The 24,617-nt window shown below is 32.6% G+C and overlaps 1 protein-coding gene, 1 long non-coding RNA gene and 1 pseudogene across 2 annotated transcripts; 1 reads left to right on the forward strand and 2 right to left on the reverse strand.

Annotated features, from left to right (window-relative positions):
• Positions 1-437: 437 nt before the first annotated feature.
• On the reverse strand, positions 438-4,178 carry LOC122610063 (probable protein phosphatase 2C 15). The gene is made up of 9 exons (XM_043783045.1): positions 4,083-4,178; positions 3,559-3,933; positions 3,135-3,306; positions 2,908-3,061; positions 2,599-2,662; positions 2,414-2,521; positions 1,620-1,745; positions 1,114-1,349; positions 438-955 (listed from the first exon to the last, which is right to left on the reverse strand). The coding sequence occupies exons 2-9, from the start codon at positions 3,772-3,774 to the stop codon at positions 736-738; spliced, it is 1,296 nt and encodes a 431-aa protein (XP_043638980.1). The 5' UTR covers positions 3,775-3,933; positions 4,083-4,178; the 3' UTR covers positions 438-735.
• Positions 4,179-15,990: 11,812 nt separating this feature from the next.
• Positions 15,991-19,702, forward strand: LOC122610065. The gene is made up of 2 exons (XR_006325444.1): positions 15,991-16,924; positions 18,640-19,702. It is a non-coding gene; the product is annotated as an uncharacterized LOC122610065 (long non-coding RNA).
• Positions 19,703-20,343: 641 nt separating this feature from the next.
• Positions 20,344-23,070, reverse strand: LOC122610064 (annotated as a pseudogene).
• Positions 23,071-24,617: the final 1,547 nt, after the last annotated feature.

Genomic DNA, 24,617 nt, shown 5'->3' on the forward strand with positions numbered 1-24,617 from the left:
CCTTCACACCTAGGTCCTGCAACATATCACCACACCACCTTAACACGTCCCCAAAGCCCTACTCCCGCCAAAGCCCGTTTTTGAAGTATGCCTTATTCCCCCGCCCAAATCACGTCCCCACACACACCAAAAACACCTTGAAATATCTACACATTGACGTCATACATCCAATGTGGCTTCCCTCTTGGCTTGACAACAACACATTATGATGTCACTTGACATTCCTCCTTTAGTATGAAAGGGGGGATTCAGTTGGCTAACCGTAGTATTTCCACCAGTGATACTGCATCTTCGAGGACAAGAATGCTGACATATTTGTCTTTGCCACTATAGCACTAGATGATGCATATTATGCTGGTTTCAAATATAAAGAACATAATAGTCATTTCCATACACAAATTGCAAAGCATTTTAAAAGTTCCAAATAATGGCCAAAATTATACAAACTACTGTACATAATATTTAACATTAACTGAAAACAACAGTACATTAAAAGACCATGGAATTAGTAGGGGTATTAGCCCTAACTTATTTATTCTTAACTATAAGAATTGAAATAATAAGCGATCTCAGAGCCTACATTCTCATCCTATCATATGCTACACCTCATTACAACCTTATTTCGCACTTACCACATATACATAACCTAGTCAAACCTCCTCTACATTCAAATGAAATCTTTAGCTCAATGAATAAGGGGTCAGTTGAGGGTTAATTGGGGGAAAATTATGGGTGTTAAGCGACTTTGACTCCACTGGGCCGTTTTCCCTCCATGGCATCTTTCTTGTTACGACAACCAGCACACAGAAAAGGACCTTGCCAAGGTTTTGAGCTTGTAGAAAAGATGGAACCAGCATGAACTGATATGCCTTCACTTGCTGCTAGGTCAACTTGACAAACAGCACACATGAAAAGACCAGATGTCTGTGAACCAATGGTCTCGTCATTCCCCAATCTACAACATATTGAATAGTATTAGGCCATAGTTATCAATTAGATGGCTAAATGTCCCTTGGCAGGGGCAGAAATTGTGCAGGAAAAAAAAAAAGAAGCTATTTACCGCCTTGTTGAGAGAAAAATGTAAATGCCATTTCACAAGCAAAAGAAACTAACCTTTCTGCAAGCATGGCTGAACCTTCTTCAAAAAGTTCCTCAACGACGCCAACAGCAGATAGTTTTTTTGACAGTTTACTATCGGAAGCAAGAGATTTTATTCTGAAAAAGAAAGATCTAAGCTTGCTTTGCTTTTTAGGTGGTGGTGATGGTGGTGACATTGCAGTATCTGGAGGAATTATGTCCACAACTATGCAGGTTGTATCATCCCTCAATCCCCTTGTTCGCAATGCTTCCTGAACAACCAGTAACAAAATAAGAAATTAGTCAAGTTTGACTTTTGAGGTCAAATGGACTGGTGTTTTTACTTCATCACTGGTGTGAAACGTTACAAGCATACATACAATCTTCAAAATCCATCTATTAATGTGCCATCTGTAAGCTATTTAGCGACTATCTTTCACCTATCGTGAAATTCATAACCATTATAAGAAGTTAACAGCAAATCGTTTGACCACAAAAGTCCACATCTATAAGACCATTGCAACATAAAGTACATAAGCTACCTTAACTACTTGCCTAGCAGCAAGTTCAGCAGGCAAGCCACGACAAGATTTTGCAGCCATCTCGGATGACACGGCATCCCAAATGCCATCAGATGCGATTATAAGCCTTCCACCAGCATCTGATAACTTTTTACACCAAAAAAGAATTCAAATTTTAAGATGAAGAGATATCCAAGTATGAAGTACCACTACCCAATACAAAGATTTTTATCAAGTCAGAACATAAAAATGCAATTGTGGGTCCTTTTAGAATCAGGATGGGATCCACAAAAAAACAATATCATAAGTAAGTGGTATTAAGTTGATATGACCCCACATCGGCTAAGTAAGGGATTGGTTGGTAGTTTATAAGCCTAGGTGTCCCCTCCTCCTTTGAGCTAGCTTTTGGGACTGAGTTCTACTCCTAGCTTAGGGCATGATGCGAGCCTATTATGGGATGGGTTCGTATCAATTGGTATCAGAGCCAACCCTACCTTTCGAGGTTCCAACGCTCGGAGTGGCGGCCTATGGAGTGGTGGCTTGGACCCAAGGAGAAGGGTGCCAACCGTGACCAACATAGCCGTGACCGGCGAGGACGTTGGCTCTTCAAAGGGTGGGGTATTGATATGATCCCACATCGGCCAAGTATGGGATTGGTTGGTGGTTTATAAGCCTAGGTGTTCCCTCCTCCTTCGAGCTAGCTTTTGAGAGTGAGTTCTACACCTAGCTTAGGGCATGATGCAAACCTATTATGGGATGGGTTCGTATCATAAGTCGTGTGAAAGTATAACTAAAAACACATTAGCAATGGGTACCTTCACTTGCTTTACATATGGAATGGGAACTATAAACTCTCCAACATCCATGTCCCCGATTGATCTAGAAAGACATAACCCTCCTGGCCAACAACGAAGTGGACCAATCTACAAAAATATAATAGAAATGAGATCAACAAAGTTCCATACAAAAATTGTAAGCATTTGATAGTAAAAATGCTCACCTCAGCACCACCCATGATACTGAGCCGCCCAACTTCCCCTCCACTAGCCGTTACCCGTTCTCTTCTGAAAAAACACTACAACACAATCAACAATCCTCGTCTAGTAACACCGTCCTTATAAAAAAGGCAAAAAAGCACCATAAACCCCCCAAGAATAGGGAATTGTGATCAAACATGTCAAGTGTGATTTGTTGGTTTTTCGCTTTATCCATAGCGTTTATGTGAGTTTGTCAAGAAAGATGGCTAGTTTACAACGAAAAAGGAAGTATAAGAAGATTCTAAAACTCAAATTTTAATAGAATTACTCACTCCTCTTGGTTCTCTTCAAGCCTATGATCAACCGTCAATACAGACACATCACCACCTTGTGTATCAAGAATACAACGAGAATCTCCAACCGATGCAACCGTCACCGTCCATCTATCAACAATTACAAATGTAGCCGTTGTTCCAGAAGTTTGACCTGCAAAATTTCAACCATGAGTTACACTAAAATTGAAAGGCAAAACTGCTAACTAGGAGCAGAGGTGAAATACCTTTGCTCTGGAACTCCTTGTCCGTCTTAACAAAACCTGCAACTAATGCCCTTGGTAATGCTTGAAGCCACTCGTCACGTCCAAGACCACGAGGAATTGCACTCAAAATATGGTTTAATAGATTATCCCTTGAATAAACTGCTGCAGCATTCCCATTGTGACCATCAAATATCTACAAATTCATATATGATATGACCATTTTATACAGCTAGCAAATAAGTTTTTTTCACAAAGCTAACAAATGAATCCATGATCCCCAACCTATGTATGCACTAGTACTACCATAATTAAATTTCTCATATATTTCATCTTTCTGATGATAAAGCAAGTAACTTTAGACCGAAAATCACTCCAACAACAGAGACCAAATATTAATAGACTATTCACACTTTATCAGCGAAAAATCGAGAATGACATAACATACCCCAAAAACAGAAAAGTTTGAAGATTGCTGACCAGAAACTCTCTGGCAATCTGTTTTCATCATGAAAAAATCTTCGCCTTTTCTCGATTGAGCTGCATATCCATACCGAACAGTTGGTTTTTCCATCTTCTCATTTCTCATCTCTCTACTAATCAATGCAGCTAATGGCACAAGATCATGCTGCTGATGCTGATGTCTCTCTACTCTTGATCCCATATCCACACAACTTTCTTAGCTAAAAAACAAAAACCTTTTCCCGCAAATTTATATACCCAGATTTTAATTTTGACCCATAACTTGGAAATCAAATTAATCCCCTAAAATGTACTCTAAAACACCAGGGCAGTTTAAATATTGGGCTTTTGAAGGTTCAATCTGCAAAAATAAACAAAGAAAACATACATGCAAATAAACAACTTTAGAATGAATATATCTATACACACAAATATATATATATATATATATATATATATATAATTAAAGTCTAAGACTTTAAAGTAATTGTAAACAGATCTTGAACTTACCCATATAGAATTATGATTATAAATTCAAAGTTGAAGATCCCACATCTGTCCTACAAGAAATAACAAGAACAAGAACTATGAAATCATTAATGCCAGCTGTTGGTTTATAGTAGTAGTACTTAATTACATTATTCTCAATCATTTAAGAATATTGGTATATATGCATTTTCTTTGTCTTTTATGTATAAATCTATATCTATATCTATCTATAAATTAAAAAAGAAAAATAATGGAACAAGGGTCAAATAAACATCAAACAGAGATATTTCAGTGAATTAATTAATGGGAATTTAATTTAATAATGACAGGGGAACAAAAGTGTGATTAAAATAAAGAAGAGAGAAATTACATTAAAAAGTGATTCTTATTTTCTTTTTTCGTATTTGCGATCAAAAAGGTGAGATTTTTAATTCAAGAAAGTGATTCTTGAAAATAACACATCAAATATCAAATAATATAAATATAAATAATCAAAAGCTAAGTTATGATGACATTATAATTATTTTACTACTTCTTGGGTGTAAAAATTTGGGAGTTTTTGTTTTTATTTTATTTTTTAATTAGTATAAGAGTTTTGTAGTGATTTGAAATTGTGAATGAGGGGTAATCAATTTTTTTTTGAGGGGGTGATGTGAATGTGAAAGATGAAAATGCTAGAATATATTTTGATAGAATGGATTTCTTAAGTTGTGTTTAATTTTATAAATAAAGTTTAGCACATCTTTTAGATTAAGATCAAATATATATGGCTTTTGAATATTAGTTTTTGATTTTAAACAAAAAGGTCAAGATGTCAGTTTTACCATTAAAGTTGAGTTTTATCTTTAAAGAATCTCGGTCCATTTTGACATGGGTTGCATGAATTTATTCATTGCATAAATACACGGAAATTATAGGTTAGCGATAATGAAAATAATAAATCTTAAGAAAAAAACAATTATTCTACCAATTTAAAGAATACAAATTTTTTTTAAAAAAAAAAAGTTATAATTTCATTTAGCATATACTCATGACATTAAAAAGATTATTTTAAAAATACTAATCTAAAAAAAAAAAAAACAAATTAACCGGCATAAAACATTTACCCAAAATAACATGTATATGTACTATATAACATAAACGAGCATTTTTTGAGAAGTTTTGAACCTTTAGCTCGACTATTCTTCGTTATTATCAAATATATATTGTCGTTGATGGCTGGCAATTTAAGACTAAAGGTTATAAATAAAAGAGGATTGTTTTTAAAACATATTTTTAGTAAAAAGTTGATGTGGCAAACTAAAAATTTTCTATAGACCTTATTTTTTAAAATAGATGATGTCATATAACAAAAGTATTTCTTTTTAATTTAACAATTTTTTTTATTTCTTTTCCTTCCTTTCCAATTATATCATTTAATTTTCACGTATTATTTTCTCTCACGTATTTTTGACATGCATCATCTCAATTCACAAGTATGGTTCTTTTATTAGTAATTGTACATGCATTTTAATATTGTCGACTCTCCATTTTTTTTAAAACCACTTTTATATATGTACTAATTCAAATATCCAAAAGTTTCAAGTATACAAAATGTATCGGCATTTTGAATCTTTCAAATGATTTTTATGTTCAAAGTTGTATTAAATTCAATAATATTAACATCAAAGTTCACCTATTACAAATACTTTTATCTTGTATTTATAATAAAAACATGTTTTTAACTACCCGGATTGAATCCGGGTTGATTAGCTAGTATAACATAAACAAACATATTTTGAGAAGTTTTGAACCTCTAGCTTGACTATTCTTCGTTATTATCAAATATATATTGTGGTTGATGGCTGGCAATTTAAGACTAAAGGTAAAACTAGAATGATAAACATGAAAGTAATTTAGCAAACTATTGGATCAATCAACATCACTCTCTTGAATACTTTGAAAACAATATAAAGTTCATGGTCATTCTCGTTGGCTTCTAAACCCAAACCAGCCTGTTTGATAGGGTCTTTTGGCCCCCACTATAACTGCCCTCACTATCACACTAGAAGTCTAGAATTAGTGCACAAATGCAAGCCTCCAAACATATCTATCGCTTTGAATTAAGATAATATATCAAATGTAACATGTAAAATTGAAAATGAATTGTAATATTGTTTTTAAGTCCATTTGTAATCTATGCTATGTATCTTTTATGAACTTTATGTTTGTATATTTTTCGAAGTTATCCCATTTTAATGGGCATTTTTGTAACCCCCATCATGACACACTGAACAAACAATAAGTTTTTGTGGAACACGTTTTATTGGAGATGGCCTACATTTCAATTAGTACATGTTACTCGTATATACATTAGTTAAGCAAAACAAAGTTTTGTTGTTAGTGGGTTTGATAAAAGCATTGAGGTATTATTCAAAAATCAATATTATAATCGATGTTCCAAAATAAGTATCTATATTTTATCTTGTTAATCTCAAAAAAAACATTCATTTTTAATTTAATTAATCAAAATATTACTCGTAATAAAAATATATGATATTTATACTTCTATACTATATTATAAAGTAAAACTCATTTTTGTTGAATTTTAAGTTTCAACAAATTCATCAAAAGCATATTAAATCAATAATCACACTGCTCGCAACCGCTGTTATCATTGCTATCAGAGACGAAGCCAAAAAAAATTTGTGAGGGGGCAAATTTAATTATCGTTTGTCATATTTTTACAAGTCGTATCCAATCATGTATAAAGCTCGAGAATGGAAAATTAACTCTCAAAAGAATTTCGTTTCTCACACCGGGTGTACCACTCATAATTAGATAGTTTTTTTTATAATAAATAAAGACCACACGTATCGGACAAGGTCGACCTTATTAAATAAAAACGTATTCAATCATAATGCAATAAACCCGAAATATATATTTTTTATGAATAATTGATTTGTATATATATATATATTATGATTATTAAAATAATATACATTTACATACCCAAACAAAATAAGTTTTTTTTTAACCTTTCTTCATTTTTTCTATTATAAATCGAAACAACTCAAATTTTTTACTCCCCCAATGGAGAGATATATCTCAAACTTAATGCTTCGATTATTAATGACTTTCAAAAAATAAACTTATGACAGTTGACTCCACTGCCCCCAAAGTGTCTTCGTCCTTGACTGCTACCTCTGCGTGCCACCACTATCCGTCGTCGCTATCACCACCGCTTTTATTACATCGCCGTCACCGTCACATTACGCAAACATAACTCTAGTCATATTAATTGACATTGACTTATCTAAGGTTTTGTCAATTCCACGGTGAGCTATTTTTGGAGCCACACAAAAGATATAACATTAAAATTTTCTCTTAAAATCATATAAGTATAAATTTACAAACTTAGTAAAAGAAAAGTTTGAATCGAAAAAATATAATCAAAATTGAGAATAAAAATAAAAAGCTAAATATAATATTACTTGAATGTTGAACTAAGTATAAATTTGCACTTAAAATCATATACAACTAAGAAATGTGTAAAATAAAATAAGTATTTTCCTAAAACATGTAAGACATGATATGGGTTTGACATGTGTCCTTTACTAATAAATTTTTTATATTTAGACCTAGATTAAAGTCGGAAGTTATTCGTACCTGACCGAACACGTAAATAAGAAATGTATTGACAGCTAAAGTATTATTCATAATTTTTAGTATTATAAAAATGATCATATTACGACTGATATAAATAACAAGATTATGATTTTATGAATATATGATATATGTCAAATATGATAAATGATGATTAATTAAACTTAATTTTAACTTAAAACAAATTTATATGTGAGAGTAATAATAATAATAATAATAATAATAATAATAATAATAATTTCTTGCAAATCCTATTAATTTCTAATGGAAGTGGTATTTTATAAAATAAAAACAATAATAATAATAAGGAAAATAAAAATAATTGTAAGTTATATGAATTTTTGAATGAAAAATAATGTTATGTTAATAATAACAATAGTAATTATTATTATCTATACTATTATATAAAAGAAATAGCACTCTCTCTCATCAAATGTTGAAATGTAACCATGCGAATGTACAAGAATGTCCTTCCTTTATTTCAATTAAAACATTCCTAATTAAACTATTTTCACAATTTCACTTCAATTGAATATCCACTTATATTGTTAATACGTGTATTTTTTGTTACTGTTGGTTGATATTGACGCTACGGTATCATCATGGTATCTCACTTAATTAATTGTTCACTGATACTGTTTTTGATAATCACGACATCGAACGCATTGTCAATGGTATCCATTGCAACGTGCGGGTACCATGCTAATAAAATAAAAATAATATACTATAAATACATTAAAAAAAAGTATCAACTAAACAAAATATAACATGACAATTATATTATTTGATCATTAAAAAATGTGTTTGAGGAGTTTTAATTAGATTATTCTAATTCTAGTTGTAATATAAATATAAAATATTGATAAATGTCGTTAATTTAATTAGACTAAAAAATTGTAAAGTTGAATTACCTTAAATAAGGCTAACAACTATCCATAAATATAGGGAAAAATAATCACAACCGTATCAATCATTTTTAATTGAACGAGGGTTTAAAACCCGTGCATTGCACGACATGATTAAATTTTAATTGATTGCATGTATAAATACTTCACTTTTAAAATTCGTTTGAAAAACTCAACGCATAATATATACATATAATAAAATGTAATAAAGAGCACAGGTTCTTACCACGACATATACAAAATGACTTAAATGAGATTGTGAATGACGAAAAAAAGATAAAATCTTGTTTTACCAACCTTTACGAAATGTTCAATGATCATGACAGATCCGTGTGAATTTAGCGTGTTGATTGGAGCAGCTCGCATTTTTTCATATATGTACTGTGAACTTGTAGTATAGAATTAAAGAAAAGTTCCAACAACCATCTGTAATAATATCATCACAATTAGAATACTTAAAACTTGTAAGAATAGAAAATGAAATTAGATTATACCTTTCCTTGCCTTGATGAAGAAACTACGAAAACTAAAACATATAGCAAATAATAAAAATCCTGAAAGTAAACCAACATTGAAATCAACATTTGTTAGTAAAAAACTTGTATGCTACTTCTAATTCCATACAACTTTACAAATTTCAAATCATTTATTTGTTTCAATTGAAACTACGAATTGAAAGTGGTGATTCAATATTACCATTCATTATCATTTATTTGTTTCAATAAAGAAAAATGAATATGAAAGAACTTTATTAATGGATGGTCATAATAATCAAAGTTTAACATTTATCAAACCATCTGTATAATCAAGTTTCAACATTTATCATGATCATTAAGAAGAGAGAGGTTGAAGATTTAGAGTTGATTTAAAAACTTAAATTTTATATTATATATAGATTATTAAATTTATTTAATTTATTCATTAAAAGTCTTGTCAAAAAAAAAGAGAGTGTGACAAATATGAAAAAGTATGATGTGGCAATCAAAGTCTAATACCAAATAAGACTAAAACTATCTAATCTTAGTTATATAGTAAGATAGACAACGGTAGTATTGTAAATTACCTCCCAAATTTACATTGGAACTTCCTTAAAAATCAGCCCTCCCACTCTCATCCATTTAGTTGCTTTCTCTATTAAGACTAGTAGGAGCAAAGGGGTTCCAAGAACCCTATTCCCACAACCTATTTGTAACATGTGGCATTAGGTGATAATATAGAGGTTCTCTTGGAGCAAAGAGTATCTTTAGATAGGGTTCTTGAATATAATATATTGATATTATATATAGAAAAAGACAAAAAAGTAGACAAAAGTCTTGCTCCTCATGCCTTGAGATTCCCACTTTTCACCGCGTCTCTTTCCTGCGGGTGTCACCATTTTTTTCCTCAAGAACGCCGCTTGGAACGGTGTGCTTGGCGTCCCTTGAGCGTTTCTAGGCGTTCTAGAGCACTTTTTGGCCGATTAACGCTTTACTCCTACTAGTCTAACAGCCCAACATCGATCTTTAACCCTAAAGTTACATTAAACACATATAAAACTGTTTTTCATTAAATGGATAAGTGTCCAGAAATGCAGTTTAACTAATGCTCAAAAGTTATTGTATGCACGAACTTTAGGTCAGCTTTATTGTGTTCACGAAATTGAAGTTTTGGTTATTGTGAACATAAAACGGGATAATGACTATGTGGGACCGTTTACTTTCACATTGACCCGTTGACTGCTTACGTGACATGCACACAATAACTTTTTGGGATTAGTTTATGCATATAATTAAAAAAAAACAGATTTTTTTTTCAAACTCGCCGGAAACTGCAAATACTCGCCGGAAAACTTAAAAATCCGATTAAACCTTCGTTTCTTCGAATTAGACCACGAAATTCGCACCTGAATACTCAAAAATCAGCCGCGAACAAACCCTCAACAAAAGTTATATCGATTGAGACTCGCCGAAAAATTCACCAACTCCCCGGATAAATTAAAATCACCATAACTTTGTTGTTTATTCGAGTTTTGACTTGAAACTAACACCAAACTGCTCAAAATTGTTGTCCAGAACTAGAAAAAACAGCAAAGTTATGGTGATTTTAAATTTTTCGGTGAGTTGATGAATTATCCGGCGAGTCTCAATTGGTTTAACTTTTGCCGAGGGTTTGTTCGCGGTTGATTTTTGAGTATTTTGGTGCCAATTTCATGGTCTAATTCGAATAAACGAAGGTTTAATCGGATTTTTAAGTTTTCCGACGAATATTTGCAGTTTTCGGCAAGTTTGAAAAAAAATAATCTGTTTTTTTTAATTGTGTGCATAAACTAATCCCAAAAAGTTATTGTGTGCATGTTACATAAGCAGTCAGCGGGTCAACGTGAAAGTGGTGACCGACTAACTTTTGACCCGGTCACTTTTGCATGCCATAGGACTATTGAACAAGTTTCCTGAATACAATAAAGCTGACCTAAAGTTCGTGCACACAATAACTTTTGAGCATTAGTTGACTGCATTTCTGGGTACTTATCCCTTCATTAAATTAGTACTCCCTCCGTCCCAATTTAAATGTCATAGTTTGACATTTTCGGTCTTTTATGGTTAACTTTGGCCGTCTATAATTCTATTTGTGTTATGTAATACTTGATGTAATATATATGAATCGATTAAGTTTTCAATGTATTTTATAATGATATAACTTTCGTCAAGTATTATAAAACACAAAGAATAATATTAAGGGATAAGTATACTGGAATGTAACAAACTTTGGACAAATGTCTATAGTAGGAAATAACTAAAGTTGTTGTATGTAAACAACTTTAAAAAATGTTTATTGTATGTAAGAAAACATACGTAGCAACCATATAGAGGTGCCACTTGTCTGATTTTAATTGGTTGAATACATTTTCTTACATACAATAAACATTTTTTAAAGTTGTTTACATACAACAACTTTAGTTATTTCCTACTATAGACATTCGTTCAAAGTTTGTTACATTCCAAGATACTTATCCCTAATATTAATGGTCAAAGTTGCGAAAGAAAAACTTTGACAGTCAAACTTGGGCATTTAAATTGGGACGGATAAAGTATAAAGTTACATTACTTTTATGTATGTGAAACAAAACCTTTCATCATGCATTACAAATTCTAAGTTTAAAACAGTTTATAATTAATATGCATCATATAGGCATTGTGATTATCTCATACAAGTGCATCAATTCTTACAAAATACTTGTGCACTGATGTTTACGACATATTATATATAGCAGTCACTTTTTTCATATAATACTTATGCATCAATTCTTACATAATATTTGTGCATCAATCCATTATTGAATCAATGTGAATCAAAAAAATACAATGAATATTTTGTGAGGCTTATAAATAATTACAAAAAAAAAAAGTTATTTTTTTGTGCATCGTAATGGTTTGTCATGAATGTGTTAAAAAATTTATGCATCACTGTATAGATAGAAAAGAACGGTTATGAATAAAATATTGAAATCAAAACCATGCATTGTGATTTCCTTAAAAATTATGATACACACGATTAATAAAGTGATGCACCATGATTATTTGTTATACAGTAACAAATTACTAGTAAATAATAAAATATATGACTCATTGTGAATCACTAACTAACACTTTTGATTATCTATTTATTTATAATATAACTAAAAAAGGGGTTGGGGTACATTTGGCATCCTTAATCTCCTCCTTTAGCCTAATCCTTCATCCTTATTAATCCTCTAATTTTTTAATATTAATCTAAATTAATTTACATTTTTTGGTTTTCCATCACCAATTTACACTTTAATCCAATCTAAAATAATTAATTTACACTTTTTGGTTTCCCATCACCAATTTACACCTTTTAACTCAATTTAAAAATAATTAACTTACACTTTTTGATTTTCCATCACTAATTTACACTTTAACCCAATTTAAAAATAATTAATTATATTTTTTAGTTTTACATCACCAATTTACACTTAAAAATAACTAATTTACACTTTTTGGTTTTCCATCACCAATTTACATTTTCACTCAATTTAAAAATAATTAATTTACAGTTTTCGGTTTTATTGGTAATCTATAATATAACTCACGTACGACAAAAAAAAAACTACGATCAACTACAAAAGGGTTTTTCCTTTTATATACTTTGCACATAATTAATTATTATTATTACTTTTTAACATTTAATTATTCTTATATTATTGTTATTATTATTTCTTTTAATTTAGTTTGAGGTTCGTTATGCCTTTTTCTTCAACAACAAAAAATATGACCACATTAGTTCATCTTGAAGATCTTAAGTCAACACATGTTAACCATCAAAATGTTCGAGATGGTCTTTGTTGATGAATTGGTATGTATTTTTCAAATTATATAGTTTACACTTTTAGAATATAAGAAACTGTAAAATTTTTATTTAAATAAAGTTGGAAAAAAAATGGGTAAACAGGAATCAATATTTTTATGGAATTAATTTTCGTATGTTTCTTTTTTAACTTTCGTATTGATTAAGTTGTGATATATGACTTAACTAATCTAAATATTATATATTAAATTTTGTATTTGTAACCTATATTAACTTTTAGGATTTATGACTATATCTTTCTATAACCTTTTAGATATAAAGTCTAAATTTGTTATAAGTAGGTTTCTGATTACTTTAACATATTGACTTTGATTATTTTGATATCGTTTTGAAAGTAGCTTATTAATGGTGTATACTTAAGATTTACGATTATATTTTTTATAAGCTTTTAGATAAAAAGTCGAATTTTGCTATGAGTAAGATTATGATTATTTTAATATATCGACTATGATTATTTTAAATCTGTTTTGAAACTAGCTCATTAATGGTGTAATTTTTTAGCCGCTGTCATTCTGTCAGGGGAAAAATGTTATATATTGAGATAGTGTTGAATATTTTAGTATGGTTATTTAGCATGGAACAATTCATCATTTTAGTTTGTGTATGACAGATATACTTCAGATCTTATGAAAAGTATGATATCAATTTTAAATAATACCTTTAGATAAAACCATTTGATCCACGTTATGTTTAAGATTTAACATAACAGGATATGACTTTGCAAGGTTTTTGGCTCGACTTTTTTTTTTTTTTTTATCAACAATTTGTTTCCCCATCTTTTTTGTATTAACCGATAAAATCGTTTGATCGACGTTTGGAATGTCCTTGGTTGGGTTCCTTTTTTATTCTGAATAATTTTCCTGGATCTGTATGCAAAGATGTTTATTCGATTCTTATGGTTAATTTGTTTGGGTGTATTTTTTAAAATTGGATTAAATACATAGAAACACACTACTATCATACATAGCTCGGTGAATGAACAAAAAATTTTAAGAGTATTTTGACCGATAAAGTTCAGGTGGCTAATTTCCAAGTTGATTTCGGTATATCTTTTTAAGCTTTCATTAATATATTTTGAGACTACCCGCCATTGGACGAGCCTGAACACTAGTAAAAATATATATATATATATATCTTATATTAATAAAAGAGAATTGTTTCTAAAACTTTTTTCCTTATGTGGCATGTAAACATTTTTTGTTAAGCTATTTTCTAAAATTTATGATGTCATAATTAATTTTCACTCTTTAAGCTCTTTATTTTCTACAAATTATTTTTCTTAGTTTTTCTTAAGTTCCTTAATTTTAATTTTATATCTACCATTGATTTATGTTAGTTACTTTTTACTTTTTCATCACCCTAATCAGTTTATATATTAATTTTCATCTTTATAAGTATATTGCTATCTCCATATTAAAAAATATACTCGTAATATATTGACAACAAATTACATACAACAACAACAACGATACCCTATCCGGCAAAAGCCGAGTTTGGGGAAGGTAGAATGTAGACAACCTTACCCCTACATGAAGGTACAGAGGTTGCTTCCAAAAGGATTTCTCACCAACAAGAGGCAAAAGATAGAGAGTGTAAAAATTTTAGTAACCATACATGTCGGTCGAATATCGTCTGACTACATTACAATTAGAGAAGAATAACAGACACCACATTACATACTTTAGCGCAAAATGGACAATACATAGTAAAAAGGGCATTTAAACCTATTAAACATGTCTATGTGCATACAACCAAACAGGAATCCAACAATTACGAGCGGTAAGTGTAAGAACTCCCCTAAACCCCCACCCAGCAAACTAAAGAAGCAAATAAGGTTGAACCAGACATACATAAAACTCTCTAAAATTACATACATAAGTTTATATATTTGTTCGTTTTAACATTTTAATTAAGCGGCCCGGGTTGAATCCGAGTTTATTAGCTAGTATATATATATATGAATAAAAGGTTATCAATACAACATATAGCAAATAAAAATTAAAAGAAACCAAAAATTTTATTTAATATGATTTATTGACTCAAATCTAATATAAATATTGACATCAAAATGATGTATCGTGATTATTTGAAACTAATTATGATGCACCATGCATCACAAACTAACAATTTAGAATAAAAGTTATTAGTATCACTCGTACATTATAGCAAATTAAAATACCAAGAAACCAAAAGATTATATTTTATGAGATTTATAAATTTAAATTTAAATCAAATATATTGCACAGTTTTAAAAAATCTTGTTGATGAATAATTAAATTTTAAATTAATACTATGTAAGGAAGCTACAGATATGGCACGCGTGTTTTTGTGAATGTTCCATGCCATCGGACATCCAAAAATTTACAAAAATGCCATCATTAGATATAACTTTTTGATCTGATCACGATGGAAGATCTAAAGGCTAATATGGTATTACAAGTACAAATTTATATGGAGGATTGGATTTGGAATTGGACCGTCATTTGGCCCATATTTGGTATTCCAAGTTTCCAAGACAAAGCAAACCGATAACAACGACCAACCCAAATAAGCAACCCGACCCGGTGACCTGGCCCACCTAAGCAACACTAAATCCATGTATTTCGACGTCTTTTCTGGTGCCTCTCCAGGTGCCACTTTCGTATGCCCATTAGAATTGATCAAAACTCGGCTTCAAGTATACCTTCTGGACGCAAAGGTAGTTTAAAATCTGCAGGATCACCGCAACACTCTGGGCGGTGAGTGTACCTCTAGTGGTTTAGAACAGTTAGCTCCTCGGGTGTTATAATTTTGAACAAGATTAATTTCGTTTTTTTTTATTTTTATTTTTGACTGATAGATTTTACCTACATATAGGTTTATTTTGCTGTTTATGGGCATTTCAAAGAGCTTCTTCATTCACATGGTTGGTGATTCATTAGTCGAATGGTTTAGTAAAACAGAATAAGAATCAATAACACTAAGTAGACTTGGATACTTAAACACGACCAAAATTTATCAATTTGGCAAAAGAAGATGATATTAGTGATTAAGCAACAACATTACACTAAGAACGATCAACTATCAATTCCGTATCGAGTATGAACACTTTTGGTTAGCTTCAGAATCTGATGTTTATTTCAAAAATGAAGACACGTCTCCAATACAACTTGAGAGCCTTTATGTAAGTGGCTGGAAAACTTTTCCAGGGCAAAACAATTCAATCTTGCTTTGACAATGAGTGATCTAAAGTCTCAGGAAAGATCAAAAGCTGGAAAATACTTAAGGAAATGATAGTGGAACTGATTAGGGTAAAGACTCATTTAAATGACTTGAATGAGTCAAGCTTTTAATGCTCTGCATTGGGTGAACTAACCTTCGTTATGCTGCCAGCAGATTAGGTTCTTTCCTCCAAAAGACTTGAACCCAAATATGGCTTCATTTTTAAATCTGGTCCAACACGAGTGTGACACATAAAATGAGCTTGTTTTTGTATTACCCGATGCCCCCGCATTAGCAGGATTATTCTTCTTTTTTTTTTTCTAGTTATTGTATGTGTTGTAATATATGTAGCTGATAGCAGTGGCCAACTTAGCTTTGGTGCCAACATGATAGCTGCTTCGGTTGCTGGTGCAGCAATGGCAATTGCCACAAGTCCGTTGTGGGTTGTTAAGACGAGATCACAAGTAGAGTCATTTATGCTTTTTTTACTGGTTTAAAGTTTGATAAAAGTATTTAAATTATTGATGGATTGTCTAAGATATTTCTGTTTAACAGAATCTTGTGATTCATAGTGATAGGTTGACTCGATTCATGACGACAATCGGCACATATGTTATTTTTTGTTTAAATTCTCTTTGGTTTAGACTCAAGGGATGAGAGCAGGTGTGGTTCCTTATACAAGCATATCATCAGCTTTGAAGCGTGTCATGCTGGAGGATGGCTTCCGAGGTTGGTACAGCCGTACAGGTATGCTTCTTATGCTGTACTCTTACACATTTGTATTTTTCAACCAATGAAACAAAGGGGTTATATGTCTTTGACAGTGGACTTTTGCCTTCTCTTGATGGAATTAGCCATGTTGCCATCCAGTTTCCAGCCTATGAACATATTAAGTGTTACTTGGCACAAAGGAATTATTACTCTTATCTCCATGAAAGTTGAAACATTTTACCCTTATATGAAAAGTAACTGTTGCTGGCTTATTTGTTATGAAAAGGGTATTCTAGTCTCCTAGACATAAACCAATAACCTTCCTTTAAGGAATGCTGATTTTGCCGATTTCAATTGGTCAGATCATGCAACTACAAATGAACTAATTCCTGGGAAAGCTGCTGTTGCCTTGTCCATGTCCAAAATACTCGCTTCTTTAATGACTTACCCACATGAGTTCATTTTGTAATTTTAGTTACTCCTGTTTTTTTTGGGAGTGGTGGTGGTGGGAAAATGGGTCAAAATAGATTTGGCTCATAACAGGTAATTGGTAAGTGATTCGTTTAAAGATTTGACACGGGTACGTCTTCAAATGGATACAAATGTAATAGAACAAACATAGAAAAAGTTGATAAAAGACAAGATAATTGTCGGAGAACCTTGTTTTGTATTTTTCTCTAAAAAGAATCCATTTGATACTATATACTGTATGTTTTACAATGAAAACTACTATCTAGAGGCTCTTCTCCTAGCTCTCTTTAACTCTTCAATACTGAAGGTGAAAGGCTTTGTTTTCTTGTTTCTTATTCTCTCTTTCATTCTTTGATATCTACAAAGAGATGAAAGGCCTTTGTTTTTTTTTTTTTTTTGTTATGAGAGTTTTTTGTGTTTCTCATCCGAGAGCCCCCTTCTTGTTTCACTAGCTCCCCTATCTTTATAATAAGGTAGAAACCAATGCAATAACCATATCTATGACACGTGGGCTTCATGGGCATATTGGAAAACATGGACTCATGTATGCATGGACTTTAGATAAGTATAAACTCCTATATAATTTCCATGTCTCCTTGTCTTCCTTTTCTTTTGGTTAACTTAGTTAGAAGCGGATAACCTTTAGTTTACAAACCATATGACCAAAAGACCATGTTATGGTAATCTTTTCATCTAACTTTTTCTTTATACTGGTTTTCCGAGTGTGACAAAGATTGTCACGGATCAGTAAGTGCAGGCTACAATAGGCTGGGTTGATCCACCAGCACTTCTTTGTTCTACTTAGGAAAACCGTTAATGTTTAAAAGCTAGTTACAAAATTTTATTAGATTTCAGCAATAATATGATCTTTAAAAAGTAAATAATCTAGGAGGTTTAACCATTTGAGGGAACTTTAGAGAACTTGTGACTTGTTCGGACTTCGTCGGCCTATTTGACCCGCTTTCTTGACAGGTTAAGGTTGCTATTTCTTCGGCCAATGGGGTTGGTGGTCCATTGGTAAGGTCTTTGACCTTGGGAGGATCCACCTGGGTTCGAGTCCCACTTCCCACATTTTGTGGGGGTGGATTAATTGGGGGTTTTTCGAGAGTCCTGGTTTCGAGCAACGTGTAATTTAGTAGTAGGAGTAGAATAGAATGCCGTTCCAAAAAAAAAAAGAACATAAATAGAATCCAAATCAACCTGTTTTCATATATCTGGGTTATTATTGCCACCTCTACTTGGTTTTAAATTTGGAAAACTAATGCATTCGTACCTGCCAGGTGATTCGGTCAAGGCTTCAAGAACAAGGGCAAGTCAGAAACCCTGAAATCTATTACAAGGGGGTCATTGATTGTGTCAAGAAAGTTTTCAAAAAAGAAGGTATTTGTGGATTCTACCGCGGCTGTGCAACTAATCTTTTGAGGACGACTCCTTCATCTGTCGTCACATTTACAAGCTACGAGATGATCAACGGATTCTTGCAGCGCATCCTTCCACCTCATGAGAACCCATCTAATCCTGACCGACATTAGAGGTGGCAAAATGGGTGGGTCAGGTAGAAGGTCTGAACAATTTCAGGTCAAAATTGGTCAATTTTGTAGTAGTCTGGTGGGAATGACCTAGAATACTTGTTTCCCTAGAAGTTTGATATTTTATAAAAGAATAGTGTTTCAAATGTGATTACAACAACTATATAATTTCACTAATAATCTAGTTTTAAATTTGATACAGCGGTTTTGGCATTAGAAATACACTTTGGTGGCTTTTTCCCTTCAGAATCACTTCCTTTTCAAGCTAATTTTTTTCATCTGGCCCATTTAACCTTTTAGAGATACATCCTAACCCTTTAGATATACATCATAACCCGACTTGACCGATTTATTAGTGACTGGGACAAAATTGCCACCTCCACACATGATGATGATTTGATGAAGCCCGTGGGATGGAACCGCAGGATCTTGAGAGCACACTGGTTTTCTGCAGAATTCTAAATTTAAGCTGGATTTCAAAACCTGGTATACCTAAGGGGCGTTGGCAGTGATTCAAGATTCCAAGGCGTCATATTCTTGTCTTTTCTTAGAGTCAATAGATTTTTAGTAGTTTTTTTCTTTCCAATGTTTGTACCCTTGTTAGATATTTATAAGTACAATCCAACTCAATCCATTCAGAAATAAGAGCTAATACTAATTTTATTTGTATAGAAGATAAAAGACTATGTTTGCCTTTTATTGAAGTTCCATGCATTGAATGATGGTGCGAGATCTAATTTAGTGGTCGATTATTATATCAATGTACCATTTACTGCCTCTGTTAACAATTGAAGAATAATGGAAATCTTGACTAGAGATCTGCTCAAAACACATTCTCTGGCATGCTATCAGGTGATCTGTTTCTTCATCTCCTTCTACAATTTAACTATATATTAATCTGTTCTTATGGATTGCTGGTGAAATGTAAAACTAATGCAAGTATAAAACTACCCATTCTAACTCATTACTTAAATAATGGAAAAGTTGAACAGAAATCACATTGTGTACAAGCACATCGTACTATCGTAGTTATGGTTGTAAAATTAGTTGCCTAGATTGGACACTCAACCCCTTTTGTTAGTTGTAAAGTTAATGTTCCTGTGTGTATTCATTTGTCCATAAGTGGTAAATGGGTAATGGGGTCATATTGGGTAGAAAGATTTGAAAAGATGGGACACAGGCGATATTTTATTTCATTACATTAATTGTTGGTTTATCATTTAAATTTTATGTTATATCCTATTCAAGTATAATCAAATTTCAAGTTCAATATGAGACAAAAGATTTTAATCATTTTATCCGTTTTACTATACACTTTGGGTGGCATCCTCACATATGCGATGTTCAACTCATTTAACATGTTCGAACCCATTGACTCACTTCATTTTAGCAGTTTACTAATTGATGTTTGTCATTTTCATGAAAGCTATTAAATGTAGATGGATCTGCGCGCTATTCTCAAAGTTTAAGCTATTAAATGTAAGAATATCCTCTTAATACAGTACTAGAAAAACTGCTCATTACGTAGACATTTACAATACATCTTTTTGCTATTTGCATCACCTTCACCTATATTGTGAGAACTTTCGTAGATATCAGGCGCAAAAACCACACTCTAATCCTGAATCTGCATTGCCAATCTATCTCCATTACTTAGTGTAGTTGATGCACTGTTGTCACTTTGCCATTCACCAGTGACCGAGACGGGGGAAGGTAGTGAGCCTTTCAACAAAGACACCCGATCACTTGTATCAGACGGAGATGGTGGTTTCAGGGTTTCAATATATCTGTCTGTTCTTCCATTGGTTTGAATATCACTTAACACATCCAACACTTCATTCATTGTGGGCCTCATTTCTGAATCAAACTGTAAACACTGAAAAGCCAACTCTGCTACCAACTGAATCTTGCTTTTGATTTCATCATCTGAGGCAGAACCTAAAACTGGGTCGATTAATTGATCAACTGCACCTTTCTGGATCCAGTTTAGAGCAAGATTAGCCAAGCTAATCTCGTCTGTAGGCCTATTTAAATCAACAGCCACCATGGATGATATCAGTTCAATCAATACTACTCCAAAGCTGTAAACATCACTCTTATCTGTTAATTGGTAACGCTGGTGATATTCGGGATCCACGTATCCTGGGGTTCCCTGAGGGGCTGTTGACACATGTGTCACATTATTTGGTACGAGTCTTGAGAGACCAAAATCTGCTACCTTGACTCTGAAGCTTTGATCAAGAAGAATGTTGCTAGTCTTTATGTCTCTGTGTACGATTTCATTGGCATGAAGGTAGACTATTGCAGTGGCAGTTTCTTTGGCAATTTTCATACGTATCGGCCACGTTAGTAAGCTTGGATTTGCTTGGTCTCCGTGGAGGTGATCTGCGACAGTGCCATTGGAAATGTACTCATAGACTAGAAGAAGTTCACGACTTTGTCTAGAGGTGCACCCATAGAGCACCACCAGATTCGGATGGTGTATTGGTCAAGAGTTCAACTTCGTTCAAGAATTGTTGGAGTCGCTTATAGTTATGTTCGTAAAGTCTCTTCACTGCAACTTCTCGGCCGTCTTGGAGTTTACCTTGTATACAAATCACAGATATGACTAATCCACGAAAAAAATGTACTATTAACAACATCCTTATATGAAAGTATCGGGGATTTACTGGCATGTGGTACGATATATACGGCTGCTACTTTGTGTTTCTCCTAAGCATACGCGGTAATCATGACATAAGATTTTCACTCAATGAAGCGGCAGTTGAATGGAAAGCGTTTCTGTGGACTAATAGCTACCAATGACTAAAAATGAACTAGTGTTGTAATAAGCATTTTAAGTTCTCACCATAATAAACAGCTCCAAAACCTCCATCCCCTAGTTCGTGAGAAGGGTCAAAATTTTTGATGGCATCTTCAAACTCACTGTATGAGAAAACAGGAACGCCAAAGAAGAGAATGCCATCTTCAAGGATTGGTGATTTTTGCTTTGATGAGAGATATGAAAATCGGTTGCTTTTATGCCATCGCCAGATTGTGAAGATGACTGTACAGGCCGTGAAAATGAAGGCAAATCCAGCCACAACTAGAGCAAAAAAATACAACCATATATATCAGATACAGATTTCTACATGCATGTATTTATTTATATACTTAATAATTATCGTAACACATAAAACCCGTAGAGGGGTATTACCTAGAATCAGGTTCAGATGTCGTCTGTCTTTCGTTTCTGCTGGAACTAGACGTACAACAAAATATATGTTATATAATATAGGACATGAGACTGAAATTCGGGCATAAATTAGACATATCAATCAAGGAGAAATGGGGGGAAAAAAAAGGAGAACAAGAAGCCGTACATACCATTACTGGAATCTGATAAACACTTAACATGAGTTCCATTATTGTTGGTAGTATGACAGTGGCTGTTGTTTTTGTGACACTTGTCACAGAAAGCTGACAATGTAAAGGAAATATTATATTCAGAAGAGAGAAGAGGAAATATGTTGGCTTCATCAGGTACGTGATGTTGAAATTGCCAGGGCCATTTCACTGGCAGCCGTATTACTTGACATGTATGTGGGAGGTTGCGTGGAACTGTTGCATTAAAATTATACTTGTAATAGATATTGTGATCTTTGCATGATGTGTTGTTCCTATGGTATTTCAGTTGCTCAAAATAAGCAGCAGTTGTTTGTTGAGCATCACTGATATTTTTCGGGCATTTGAAGACAGGGATGAAGGGAGCTATTGAAAATGAAAACAAAAGAGGGCTTGGAGAAGTGAAATTATCCATGAGCGCCTCACACCTTTCATCTTTCACAAGCTTTTCAAATGTGCTGTTTTTGATCAATAAGGAAGAAAGATCAAACTTGTACAAAATCATATATGACTGTTCTCCAAGTTGAATTTCCCCACCACTTGGAGTACACCTGACTTTCATCAGCCCACAACCCGTGTTACTGTCATTGTAAAATGGGTAGTCGAAAGGAGAATGTTTTGGGCAAGTGAAACTTTCGGGGCAGTGAGGAATAGCAGAGTGAAGGAGATGAGGCAGACAAGAGAGAAGGAAGTAGATGAAAAGGAAGATGATAATCATGATTTCTAATACCCAAACAAAACCCGTTAGATACTTGTAACTTTATTATACATAGCCTGTGTTCTTAATTTCTTGGGTGTGTTATTACATTCATTGTATACGTGAGTGTGCATACACGTATGCTTTTAACACAGAGTCTTTGAAACAGTGGGCAAAAAAACCCCTAGAATTCTACCACATCCATTTTCCTAAACTTTTCCACGTTGACCATCCCCATCAAGACTTTTGACTAACTCAGTACTCGTCTCTCCACCATTCATCCCTAACCCATATGTTTCAAACGCTATGCTTAAAGAAAAATTTTATGTGGTTCCCGTATTTATCCCCGGCCCATCTCATACGTCTCAACTTTATTACTAGCAATCTAGCATAATCCAAATTCTATGAATAAGACATCTTTAAACTTAGTTAGACACCATTTTATTAAATTTTCCAATATCATGTCACACCGTAAGAGAATATAATATACATAACAGAAATGTCTGTATATAAAGGTAACCATATATTTTTCACCCAGATACAAAATATCGACAATGAGGTTGATCTCAGGTAAGAGCCCTAGACCAATCGGTATTACGCTTTTTTTTTTCTTCTTCTTAAGTTACCCTAATGTTATAGTCAGAGAATTGAAGTTGGAAACAACTCACTTAAAAGTTATAGTTAAAGGTTAATATAAGCTTCATATAAGTTGATTTTCTGCAGCTTCCCACATAAAAATTTAGCTTATGGAAATCCAATAGTTAGACTTGGAAGTTTATGTATGATGAAGTTTTTTGAACTAGCTGACAGACACTCTACAAGTCTAGTTAAACATGTCCATTTTATCAAAATTGTCTTTTATTTATTGATACAGACAAACTATCAAGACTTGACTCATTGACTCATTCTTTGCTTACTTTGCTAAATTATTAGATCAACTTATCATTCATTCCCTTTCGTTGAAACTACTACCAAAATTACATAGTTACAATATTGCATAGTTTTAATGCAAAAGGTTATATGAAGTACAATATACGCCAATTTTTCCTAGCCAACATCTGACTCAATAATTATAAAAGTCTACACTAAAAAGTGTGAACTTTTAGTGTTACACAATTTTTAGTGTGGAGAAATTTATATACAATTTTAATACGTTCTATATATTTTTACATGCATAAAAACGTGACAAAATTTTTAATTTGTTTACGCTAATTAAAAGTGTGAACAAATGCATGATTATTTGTAGTGTCTACCGATGACTGTTGGACTCATTTATATTTAGGGTATTGTGTTATGCTTATAAATCGGATTTGGTGATGGATTTTGGTTTGAAAGACAGAAACGAATAGAGAATAAAATGAACATTTTATTGATAGTACGTATGATGTTCCAGTTCCCCGTGTAATACACTTCAACTGAATTAGCATAATCCACATTCTAATTCCTTGTTAAAGACCTCTTACACTTTTAATCATTTTCTTATAGGGTATTTCCATAATTATACAACCTAATTTGAGAAGATAAACTTAGGTTGTCTGCGGAATTGTCAAATGTAGATAGATCTTCTCAAACCGATATGTTTCTTACTTTCTTCATCTTTATTAGTTTGTTACTAAGAATCTGCTCTTATTTGATTAATAGAGTGTGA

This window comes from Erigeron canadensis, chromosome 8 (assembly GCF_010389155.1).
Source record: "Erigeron canadensis isolate Cc75 chromosome 8, C_canadensis_v1, whole genome shotgun sequence".
NCBI lineage: Eukaryota > Viridiplantae > Streptophyta > Magnoliopsida > Asterales > Asteraceae > Erigeron > Erigeron canadensis.